The sequence below is a fragment of the Athene cunicularia genome, assembly GCF_003259725.1.
Source record: "Athene cunicularia isolate RWA chromosome 6 unlocalized genomic scaffold, athCun1 chr6_part1, whole genome shotgun sequence".
Taxonomy (NCBI): domain Eukaryota; kingdom Metazoa; phylum Chordata; class Aves; order Strigiformes; family Strigidae; genus Athene; species Athene cunicularia.
Window position 1 is genome coordinate 13,819,227 of NW_020799105.1, and position 12,999 is coordinate 13,832,225.

At 40.6% G+C, this 12,999-nt stretch overlaps 1 protein-coding gene across 1 annotated transcript in view; it reads left to right on the forward strand.

The window, feature by feature from the left end:
* Window positions 1-12,999, forward strand: part of SORCS3 (sortilin related VPS10 domain containing receptor 3) — a 209,817-nt gene that overhangs the window by 131,585 nt on the left and 65,233 nt on the right. The window contains exons 8-9 of the mRNA XM_026851516.1: window positions 9,365-9,454; window positions 12,423-12,602. Of these exons, the coding sequence (XP_026707317.1) occupies window positions 9,365-9,454; window positions 12,423-12,602 (270 nt within the window). The remainder of the gene's footprint in view (window positions 1-9,364; window positions 9,455-12,422; window positions 12,603-12,999) is intronic.

Here is a 12,999-nt window from a genome sequence, read left to right on the forward strand (position 1 = left end):
AAATCTTGTATCAGGATTTCTAATGGAATTGCTCAGGTTGCTGAAAAGAGTCTAAAATGCAATAGGACTTAATGAAAATAGGGATTACTTTTCAGGAGATTCTGTTTTGAGTGAGAAAGCATTAGTTAGAGAAAATCTTATTTTCCTATAAGTAAACAAATAACATCAGTGCTATTTATTCTTTAAAGACTAAAGAGAAGAGCACGAATGATCTGTGTATGTTTCCTTGCCAAATGATGAAAACTTTCCACTGAAAATGCAAGAAGGCATGAGCAAATGTCATCTCTTATTGCAGGGAGTGAGGAGAGTCTGGGCCATAAACAGTCTTAGTACAATGTTGCTGATGTGTGGTGGTCTGAGAACTCCTAAGGGGGTATGAATACAGCAGCGCATTCACTGGAAATCAGCTTTGCTCTGGGACAGTGGTTGCTGCAGAAAGCAGCGTTGATGTGGACACACCTACAGCTGCCATAGGGAGCTAATTATTGCTGAGTTAAAGTTGTTGTTAAGTATTCTTAAGTTAAGTAGTTGTTCCCAGTTACCCAAAGGTTATGTGCAAGCCACCTCAGGAACAATAGCTGGGTGGCTGGGGTCCTGTGTTGGACAAGTCTGTCTGCTAGTGAGGACTGGTGGCATTCCCAATGCACTGGTGCAGACCCATGTAGGGGCTGTATTTTCACACAGAACCCAAGGTATCAGGAGAGGGACAAACATAGTGATGAAACTCTTCAGAATGTGTGGCGTGAAGACTGCTGGCAGTACTGCTGTTATGGCGCTGCTGGCATAAGGTTGTAAGTGAGACAAAGTTTATGGAGAGAGGTAATATTTTTTATGAGGTTGGAATTGATAGATTTAGAAAGGGACAGATAAGCTTTTGGGCATACTCATGAGATCCTAAGGGACTTGGGGAAGGATTTTTTTTTTTTTTTTTTTTTTTTCCCCTAGCTATAGATGTATGTCACATAAAATAGGTTTTCTCCCCCTATTAATCTTGTTGTGTTTTCCTGTGTAAACCCTTCAGTGTGTGGCTTTCCTCCCAGAGGTCATACCAGTCTAGTTCAACGTCTAGTTAACACTGTCCCCATTCCTCCCCTAAGCTTCTGTCTTTGTCAGTGCCTGGAGACCCTCAGGGTAACTTTAGCCTTTTTGATTTGAACTGGCTGTAAGTCAGTGCAGAGATGTGTGGATGGGCGATCAATACCTATCTCGATTGTTTTATATGTCTTTATTTTTCTCTGGGATGGTGCAGACTCTACTATCCCAACAGAGTGCAGCTGAAGTCGATCTGAAATGTAGCTTGGACTTTCAGCACTTTCTGTGGCTGTGACAAAGCTACTAGCCATAGAAGACTCCTCAGAGATTTAGAAGCTGATACCTGGTTTGAATTTGGGGGTGATTCCTGTTTTCTCTAGCAGGCCAAACAAATGTCTGTGGAGATAAACACTCTCAGATCTGCCTTTGGCTGATGCTCTCACCGCATAAGGACAAGGAAGGACACCTGCAAGGTCTGATTGAAAAGGGCTGGCTGTTTGCTTCAGACCTTGCTCCATTTCCACTTTAAATGGGAAGTTTTTTTCACCATTAACCAGAGAGGCATGCTGGAAGGCAGTACATTATCACTTTCCAAGGCCTTTAAAAAGTGGGAACATGGGTGGCCCTTCCCTTTTCCACTCCCATAGCATAATTTAATCAAGGTGTTTAATTGCAGACTGAAATTCATAAGACTGTCTTGTCTCTCACCTGACCTTTCCTGACATTTCACCTCTTGGGAAGCTTTCTTGGCAGCTTTCTATGCCATTTGGGAATCAGTCTCCTGGGGACCCTGGGAACTGCACAGCTCTCTCTTGATGCTAGATACCTTCAGGTCAGGTTGTCCTGGGACATATGATGGTCCCATGTCCAAAAAGCCAAGCTGTTCTCGTGGTTGCTCTTTTTTTTGAGGTTGATGTGATGAAGGAAGAAACGAGTGTGAGGGATGGTGAGAAGGGAGAGAGAGTCTTGGCTGTGGTTATTAATCCTCCTGAATGTGGGGGGGTCTGTAGTGTTGCCATTTAGGAGCAGCGTGTGGTGGTTTTGTGTAGCTTGTACATGCAGCAGTGTGGGAGCAGCTGCGGTTCTTATAGATGGCAGGAATTCCATGTGGAAAGTGAAAAGTTTAAATCAAAATGCTCATCGGTACCGATCATGTGTCTGGCTCTTCTTCATCCTCTGAAGTAATTTTGCGCATAGAAGACTTTTCCTTAATTCAGAGAATTGCACAGCAGGGCAGCATCTCAGCCTGCTCACTAGCATGAGTGAGAATGAGTAAACCTAGAGTTCCTCCAGATGTTGTTGTGGGTGCAGCTAAGTGGGACTCTGACAATACACATCTGAATAATTCTTCTGGCTCAGAGGAGCAAACACTTCTGCCAAAAGCTGTTGAACTAATTCACTCTTCTTCTGCATCAGAAGGTCTCCTTAAAACATACACAGATGTCAGTATTCACCCACAATCACTGATAGCTTCTTATAGAACCTATGGATATTATTGCCTTATTTGGATGCCTGGAGTCTCATCAGAGTGTGTCCAAAAATTTCTGAAGTAATTTGATGGAAAATGGCTTTTGTAGAAAAAGCCTTTTTATTTATTTGTTTGTTTTTATCTGAATCAAATTCTGGTTTTACCACAGTGGATATATTTATGAGATACTTTTTTTTTCAGGCTCAGTAAAAAGAAAAATATTATTTATAGTCTTAGAACTGGGGTTGGGGGACATTTTTCTAAGGTTTTATAGAGGGGAAGAGAAAAAATTCTTAGTTTTATGAGCTAAATATGTCTAAGCTTAGCTCAGAGAAGTAGTTTATTACTGTTACTGGTTCTAAGTGTGTTTAGGAAAACTTGGAAGTGCTTATGTTTTGAAGGACATGAGTGTATGTTTCAAGTTTATTTGGTATATAGAACTAGGCTAAATGAGCATATCTGCTGAGTTGAAGTCAGTTATCAGGTGAGAGACTTCAACCAGCAGCCTCAGCTGTGATTATGCCAGTTCATATGGATTCTTGACCTCAGTTCTCAATCTGTCAATTTAATAACTTAAATAAGTAGCAAATTTCCCCAGGAATAAAGAAAGGATTTTTTTTTTTTTTTTTTTTTTTTTTTTGTGTGAAACTTCTCAGCAGTGAAACAAGATAGGAGGGGAGAAATTAAACTTTGATTTCCTGGTCTAGAGCTTTCTCTTTATTTTCATAGAAGCTAAATACACCATGTTCAAATATATATTTCTTTTCTCCATTTTTTAACTAGGACTCAAAGGTCTTAACAGAAATCAATCCATGCAATTTATTTTTAACTTCACCCTGCTTAGCTACGATTGATTTTTATCTTTGCGATCAATGGTAGATAAAACGGCTTGGCGGGACAATGGAGCACTCTCCAACTTGTAGGGTTTGGTCTTTGAGTCTTTTATTGAAGAAATCATTAAAAGCTTATTATGAAACTAATAGGATGAAGACGTTTAAATGATGAACATGATTACACCTGTTTTACTGGTGAATAATGTGTGCTACAGCTGATCTTCTCTTGCCCCTATTTAAAATGCTGGACAGCACTCCAGTGGGGGAAATTAATCCATACAGATGAAAGAAAGTGCATCCTAGGTACTAGGTAAAAGATCTTCTTAAAACAAGGCAGGCAGCAAGTAGTTAGCTACTTTCCTAATCACTGCTGGGTGCTTTTCATCTGTTTCTAGTACTGTTTCATCTTTGCTGTGCCAAATACCAGATTTGGAACTTGAACCTAAATATCTGTTGATAAAAACTTATTAACATTTCCTTTGTTTATTTCTATTTATTTTATTTCTAGGGCTCTCTGTGCTGTACTTTCTTTCATCACTCTCTCCCCTCCCCTCATGTTGTCTGATTTATCAGCAGTGTCTGCAGCTGAAGATGTAAAGGATTACCTTGGCATGTTCCCTCTGAAATCCTTCAAAAAGAGATTTAATGTGTCCAATTATGCTCCTCTCTTAAGTTTGTTTCTATGTGGGTAATGTGCATTTGCAGCTCTAATGTGGTTCATGTTTTGGTGTAACTGTGCACATTTTCTCCAGTACTTGCTTTTAAAACAAATCCAATATTTTCACTAAAGATTACTCTGTCCTATAGCTGTGCCATCATAGCTCTGAGGGGAGAGAGAAGTGAACAGAGACTGGGCCAGTATAATAAATGCTCCTTTATCTTAGCAGATTTTCAGTGATGGGTCTGACACTCTAGAAAGTGGCATGTTTTCAAAGCCTGCTGAATTTACCAGGCAGCTTGAGGGTGGTTGGCACACACACTAATCTGTATGTCTCTGCAGCACACTCAGGTAATTGCCTGTTGCTTTAATGGTTGTCCAGAAGGTATGATATTAATGAAAACAACAGGGAGATAATTCAAACTATATAGTGCGTGTTGTGCTGTGATTTATTCTGGGGAAGTAGAGAACCTCAGTACACGAAATATCTGGAAGATATTTTGTCCTGGCCATGCTGAATAATCATGAAGGAGGATTATACCAGGCTCATCCAGATGTGTTCTTCTGAATCTCTTGTAACTGGCATTGGGGTTAGGCTTGGAAGAGGAAGCACAACTTTTCAATCCTCATGCTGACAAAACTGTGCAAGACCTAGACAGTAGCTAGCTCCGAAGAACACCAAAATCCCTTGCTAAAGGTGTGAGCATAGCAGCCTGCCTGCTTAACTTGTCATCGCTCCTTGTGTTAATGTGATTTAGGAGAGTTTATGCCCACAGGGAGAAAGGGTAACTAAAGTTAAAGCAGCAAAGAGGGATGCCAGGGTGCCCTATGGAGGTGGAAAACACAGATCCAGGATGCCACTATAATACTGATACAGTGGTTTTCAACTTTTGACTTTTACTGACTCATTTTATGTCACTGGGAAGGAGGGAACTCTACAAGCAGAGGAAGTCATCTCAGAAAAAAAATGAGGGGTTTATTGAAAATAACACCGACTGTGTCCTATCAACTACTTACTATCAACAAGGAAGTTTAAAATTTGGTTCTGTAATGGTCTGAGTTGCTATGTACTCTACCTGAAGTGTGAGACAAATTACAGGAATCACAAACCTCTAAACATGTCTGGTTATTGTGGGTTGACTTGTGCTATTACTAATTCTCTTTTGCTTTGAATGTTATCAACAGTGTAAAAAGTAGGTGACCTGTTCCAATAACTGTTCAGGGCAAGCGACTGTTACCGTAAACCACCCAGGCTGATAAACTGTGTGGAAAAGACCCCTCCATTCTCTTACAGCCATTCACTTAGGAAGCGTTTGCTATCTACACACTGTCACTTTTCTCCACCAAGGCTGTGCCTCTAATATATGGTGTTTCATTGTCAGCATCAGTGCATGTTCCTTTAGGCTTTCTGCAAGTTCTTTGTGCAGCAGGAGGCAGATGGAATCTTGCTTACCCCAGGGTCATGTCAGGGATTTAGTAGTTCTACGTTTGTTAAATCAATACCTGCCTTACATTGGAAATAACAGGTCCCAGCTAGCCAGGAAGATGAGAATGAAGCCTGGGACACTGTGATCTACAGTTCCTGACGTCATCTAGGGTGTCTCTACATTCTGGGACCTCATAACTCATTCTGCTTGCTTTCCAAACTCATTTAGATGACATGTGGGGGTTTTTTTGTTAAGATGAACATCTCGCTAAGAAAAAATAGAAACAAAACCTGCCTTTAAAGAATCACATTCAGTCATTACCATGAGAAATGGCTTAGTGTGTTTCTAGACATGTCACAGAAATTATGGAGATTGATAGATTTTCTATAATTCTACGCAGCCTTGCGAACATATTTGTTGTCTTCTATGTTTGATGTGCTGTGTCCCATTGCGGGTCAGGAGTGGGGATGAGTCAGCATACTGAAACTTTCAGGGCTTTAAAAGAGAAACTTCTTGTGTTTCTGTTCTTAAGTGTCAACTGATGTGAGACCAGACTTTGGTCTTGAGGCAAAATGTGGAAATATTAAAGAAAAGTAGTAGATCATCAGTGGAGGAGGAAGAAAGAATACAGGTTAGGAAAGACAGATGTGTTTAATGACAAATACACTTGTCCAAAGGAATAATTTCCACTGGCCAGAAGCCCAATTAAACACATAAAATAGAAATCCAGAAAAACAGATTAACGAACCAGTCATTAGCAAAGGAGGAAGAAAAAGACAAACCCAGCTAATTCTGTACTGAGCATGACAGATGAGCTTACAGCAAATAATTGGGTGACATTCATCAAATGTGAACTAAAAGGAGGCATTAGAGGGCAAAACACTATCATAATCTCTGGGATTTGCAGTGCTGGAGAGTTTGCTCATAGGAGAAGGAAAAGTTCATCAAAATAAATGAAGTTGGGCCTTCCAAAATTCATTCTCTACCGCAGTCCTTGCCAAAACTTTATTGAAGGCTTGATCATTTTTTGGAACTGTTATAACCATGCCTGTAAATCATGCAAAGATGAGGGCTTGGCTGGGAAAAGCTTCACACAACTCCTGCCGACAGAATTGTGGGTGGCTTCATATTAACTGTCTCAGAAAGACCATGGGCCACAAAGATTTCTATTTCTAAACCTTTGTCAAGGTGACCTAGTCCAGGTAGAGGACTGAAAGGGAGTTTAGCTAATGCATAGTGAATGTAAACAGTATTTGAATCCCTCCTTCCTGCCTTAAAAAACAGACAAACAAACAAACAATCCAAACAAAAAGCCTTCAAGTACCTTGTCCTGGTTCAGCCAGGATAAAGTTTTCCCCAGCAGAGAGAGAGGGGGAAGGGATCTCCAGCCAGGTTATTCATACCATGCTGACGTTAGGTCCAGGGGCGGAACCCTTTTCCTTGCTCCTTGGTGGGTATGGGAGGGAATTTTGCTTTCCGTGACCAGCTAGTGGTATTTCTCTGTATATCGTTTGTCTTGTTCACTGATATTGCTGTTTATTGTTGTTACCATTGATACAGTTGTTGTTCAGATTGTTCTATCACTCTGTTGTATTAAATTTCTTGTTATTTTAGCCGGGGTCTGTGTCTAACTTCCAGCCCAACCAGCGTGGGTGGGGAAGGGGCAATGGCCACGTGGTCCCTGATCCCGGCAACGATTAAAACTTGCACATACTTGTTTGCAGTGGCATAAAGCAAAAAAGCCCTATCTTTTGAGTGTGGCAGACTTGGAGTAGATCTTGTCTTGACACAGAGGGGGGAATTGAATCACCCCTTGATATTTCTGCTACTGTATGTTCTTTTGATTAACTTGAAGATTATTGCCCTGTTCCCAGTGTTAGACATCACAGCATTTACAAAGTAGGTAAATATTCATGTCTGCATCTTAAAGATGAGTTGATGACTGTGTCTCAGCCCGTCAGGAACCCAGAGTCCTTACTGAGTAGTCACTGGACACATTCGGTCCGTTCTGGACTCTGCTGCAAATAATGATCTGGTGCTGCAATCATGGGTGGTGTAAAGTGAGTTCATGTGGCAGAGTTATATCATTTGAGAACTGGGATCTTCCACTGGAGGTCAGAAATATCACTAAGAGGGGATATTTAAATATTCCCTGTGCAATTTAGGTAATATGACCTAGAAGTGTGGGATACTTTGGGCAGTCCTTCTACAACTGATACGTACAGTTACTACAAACATGAAGTTTTGCCTTTGAGTTGGACTGAGCATGAATCAACTGCATAGTCTGTTCTCTCCTGTGAAAACTTTATTTTGGTGTGGTAGATGTCCTTCAGAAATAACACTCTCAGCCCTTTCACCATCCTCACAGCTGGAGAGCAGGACCCTGAAATGCTACTGTACCAGTCCACAGTGCACTTTACATGAAATGAGAGTCAAGTGACTCCTGTTCATTCCCTGTCTCTGCCACTGGCTTGTTTTGAGACTGAAGGCAAATCAATTAGGTTTTCATGTCTGCATTTCCATTTGACTTTAGATATAGGTTGTCTGTATAAAGTTTGTTTTCTGTCTTACAGGTCACTCTTCTGCCTTCTTACGCAATGTGTGATATAATGATTTTTTTTTTTTCTTTTGGGAGCGCTTAAAGGCAGCTATGATAACATTACAAGTAAAAATGAGAAACAAGCAGAAGGGGAAGTCTTAGTGTAGAAGCCTGTCCTATTTTTAAACCTTCCTTTCTTTCCAGTTCTTCAAACTGTCAATAGAAAGCCTTATCTTGACTTGATTAGGTATCAAAATTCACGACCAGTAATATAGTGTCCTTCGAATGACAGCTTCTCTAGGGAAAAAAGCCACTATCTAGAGGTGATATCATTGCTGAGAATATAATTGATGCTATAGCAATATTCCATGTAAGCTCATTCTGAAATATCACTGTCAGATAAAAGGAAGTGTATCTAGGAGAGAATCTAGGACCTTTCTGTTAGCTTTATTGGAAACTTTAGAAGCCAACAAATGACACTCCATATAATACAGAAGTGCTTTGTGTATTGTTTTATCTTAAAACCTGAAAGACTACCAAAACAGCAGAATATAGGAAATTCACGGATGTAAGCCTTGTTGTAGCCAGGCCTGAAATGGTGCCAGAAGGAACACCCACAGCAAGAGTAAGTGACTAGTGACAGGTTAAAACCCCCATATTTTACAAATTATCAGGGCTAGATCTCATTGATGCATGGCATTTATGTGTAGCCTTTACAGCTCATTCAGTCCATAAAACAACAGATTTGGATGTCTATCAGATCCTCCCCACATCTTCATTCAGAGAGTATGATTTCAGAGAAACCAGTTTTATAGTGATAAAGAACATCTAAGAGCTTAGCTCCAGCTTTCCAAGAGCGCATTCATTGCATTTACTGTTTGCATTAAATGGTGCTAGTGTGGATCTCTGCTGTTAGTCACTGTAAAAGGTTGTTGGAAGACAAGCCTGTCCCTAAGGTACTTGCCGTGCAAACTGACAGGGCTGAGAAGCAGCAGAGAAAAGTGGTATTATCTCCTTCTTACAGGAAAGGAAAAGAAGCACAAAGATTTTAAATGACTTGCTCAAAGTAGTTGTGCTGGAACCGTCTGATGAAACCAGATCGTCTTCTTTCTTCCACTCGAGACCTTGAACTTTATACCCACTTTTCCCTTTTTCCTAAGATGTTAAAATCATGCTGGATTTAAAGCATGAGAGACAAAATGGAAAGTTCAATAGCACAGCTTAAATAAATAATGCTCCAGCCCTCTCAAGTCTGGGTTTTCTTTGGAGTTATATGGCTGCTTTTAGGGACAGCTGTGCAAGTCATAGAAAAGATACCTGAAAGAAAGGTTGTCAAAACCTCTTAAAGGTGTCAGCATAGGGTTTCTTGGAAGGGTCATCATTCACTTTCTTTTGGTGTTCCCACAGGTGACAGCTGGTGGAAGAGCAAATTACTATGTGTCATACAGACGGGAGCCTTTCGCACAGATTAAATTGCCGAAATACTCTCTTCCTAAGGTGAGTGCACCATTTATGATGAACACAGACATATATCATCTTGAATAGCACAGCCTGCCCAGCGGTGAAGCACCTCCGTGGGGCTCCTCTCTGAGGAGCTCCATTTATTGTGCTACTTGAATGATCTTTCTTAAATACAGATTTGGGATCTTTACCTCTCTCTGCCTTTGATTAGCAAGCATTTCAGGAAGAACAGTTTTTTTTCCTCTGTAAAGAGCAAATTGGAATGAACAGGCACCTCAGAAAACAGAGCTCAAACCATCTTCTCCTTGACCAGTCTTCTATGAACAGTTTTCCCCAGTCCGACTCTGTTCTCTGTTAAAGATTTATCTGTAAGCCTGACTGTGACACTGAGGGTCCTCAAGATCGGTTAGGATGCTGAGCACTACTGCAGTCTCCATGCAGTGAAAGAAGCACTCTACTGTCCCCATCCTATGGCTGGGTGTTGCCAAGAAGTCATAGAGATGGAGTTATCTTCATAAAAGTTGGGCCTTATAGATGCTTTGGACACACAGAGCTACTGTGTGATGCTGCTTAGGAGATGACTGAGATGGGCTGAGATTAACACCAACTGGCAAAGCTGGGAGGGAGGGAGGAAAGTTAGTACATTCCATACAACTGTGCCTGGATTTACCTTCTTAGGCCCTAGCTTTCTGTGAGATCAAATTGTGCAAGTCTTAGAAAGGAGAATATGTGCCTGGAATTATATTCCATAGTGTTGGAGTTGCTTGGGATTGTGTAGAACAGAAAGGACCAACCTTCCCAGTGCCTTGGCTGGATACAAGTTTCTGGGTAGCCTAATGGGCAGCTGAGACTGTCACTGTTCTGTGGAGCCTCAGAATGGCTGTTGAGGTTACTGTCATAGAGGGCTGATAATCAACAGTAGTAGCCTTCCCCTTCCTTCCACAAGTGAAAATTTCTTGGGATAATTGTAAGATAGCTGACTAGATTTTTCTTGTAGGATGGATCTACCCTTCTGATTGCCTATGGGATATCTGCAGTTTAGCAGATAAAGCATGTTTTCTTTAATTTGTATCTGAAAACTTAAAAGTTTTGAGAAATTTGCATCTCAAACTCCCAGTGTTGCACCTCAGCTTCTTCCCATTTGGGTTGATCACAGTCCACGGTGTATTGACACCTGCATAGCACAGATAAAGTTTCTTTTGTTTGTCATTCCATGCTGGTGGTGTGGGATTCAGAATGTCTGACCACATACCAACTTTTGGAAACCCTGTTGCCATTTTTCAGGAGAAGATCATTATTTATGCTCCCACCTTATGGATTGGACTTGAAAGCTGCCCCTCATTAAAAAGACAAGTGGATAGAGAGAATGACTGCCCTGTGATTGTTGTGCTTTATTGACTGATGCTGTCACAGGTTGCTAGCCTGTTATAAGACAGATTTGTTGGTGGTCCTGGTTTGGAATTGGTGCACAGTATAAAATCAGGATACTTTTCTCATTTAAAAATCAAAAGTACTTTTAATCTAGGTGTCATGGCAAAGTCTTCTAGCCATGTAAAGGAGGCTTGTTTATGCTGCCCTTAGTCACTAGAACATTTTTGCTGTACAGTAATAACTATACTGTCAGGAGTAGATTAATGACCTCTGCTGGAGTTTTACATGTATGAGGCTGGCAATAGGGTAATGCAATATTTCCACTGTAACTAGTCAAAACAGATTGAAGTCATTGGGTGTTTTGCTTTATTTTCACACTGCTGGAATAGGTCAGATATGTACTTAATCTTTAAGGAATTAGAGCTGTTGAGCAAGAACAAACTTCCTGGTTTGGTGGTCTTTCACTGAGGAAAATGGCAAATCACTCACTGATTGTGCTCACTGGGGCAGAATTAGGACCTCAAATGTATTTTCTCTCCATCCCATGATGATAGGCTATGTAAGCTCTGTTAGAAATAACCCCATCTACTTAACCTCAACTTTTTATCTAGGTACCTCCCACTTTTCATCTAGTTCCTCCTAGGCAAGATGGGGATACTGAGCCTATCTTCCCCCATATATTCTTCCCAAAAATCAGGTCACTCACTCATTTGGGAGACTAGAAGTATGGTTTCTTAATGCAGAAACAGTGCAAGAAATTATTCAAGGCTCCTTGCCACCCTGGGGAAACTTTAAATAGATACCAATAGATAAATGAAGTCCTACATAACCGCAGTAATTTTGCTTTTAGCTGAACCGGTGTTAGTTTGTTCAACAACAGTGCAAGGATGAAGTGTTTCAATACTCATCACCACCCTGGAAATCATTTCCATGAAACTGCTTAAAAAGTATACTGAGAAAATGCACTGTCACATCTCTTGATATTAAAACTACATGGGGAAACCCTTGCTGGAACTTCGTATCTTGGTCAGCAGCAGAAATCCAACAAAGGTTAGTGGGTAGATTATTTGGATAGCCTGCATAAGGTGGGATAATAGATCTCACAAATACTCAATAAAAAAGTATGTTATTAAAAATCAATACCAGCATTAGATGAAAACGATCCCTATACCTCAGCTTTGAATAAATGTGAACTCCTAGTTTTTTACAAGTTGGAAATACAAGCTTGTTAGTTCAGCATGTGGATGGAAATTGTCACTGCTTTTAGCCTGGTCCTACACCATGCTTAGTGACTATGGGGACCTCAGGCTCCAAGGTTTTGAATCTTCCATGAATGATAAAACTGACTTTCAAATTTATAAATAAAAAATGAAACGGAATGAAATTCCTTTAAGCTACCAAAAATGAAGAACGCAAAACCCCTTCGCCCAGCTGGTGATCATTAAAAAAATGAAATGCAGAAAAGTCACAATGGTGGTAATTTATTGGCTTGCTCTAACAGAAAATTGTTTAACATACCTATAATTCATGCTCCATCTCCATTCTTCCATAAGTCATGGTAATTACTACATGTCCCAAAGGGCAAAGAAATAGAGAGATCCTCAGTAATAGGCCTTTTGTCTTCTTTTAACAGGACATGCATATTATCAGCACAGATGAGAATCAGGTGTTTGCAGCTGTTCAAGAGTGGAACCAGAATGATACATACAACCTGTATATCTCGGACACCCGAGGGGTGTACTTCACCCTGGCCTTGGAAAATGTGAAAAGCAGTAGAGGATTGGAGGGGAATATCATCATTGACCTTTATGAGGTATGTAGTAAAGGTCACCCTACAAAGAACAGCACTTGCTTGCTAGTTCAAGCAAGTGTAAATCTCTCACCAGCCTTTCAGGATCTTCATTTGTTTTGGGATCAGACCAGAGGCATTACTGGATTTGATGCTGAGCCAACTCATGTGGGAATAGATGCAGTGTGTTCCGCTGTAGGTGTGACAACAAGGTGGTTGCTTTCAAGTCAATGACTGGTTAGCTATGTGGCATTACTGAGAGGGAAAACCATGATCCTTCTGTTTTTCACCTTGGACAGCTAGAGACACGAGTTTGCAGTTCGGGAATGTGGATTACATCTTTGTGAGCACTGAACAGTTTTTGAATTATATGAATTTTCCCAGATATAACAGCTACCCTGAATCATCTTCCATTCTCGTT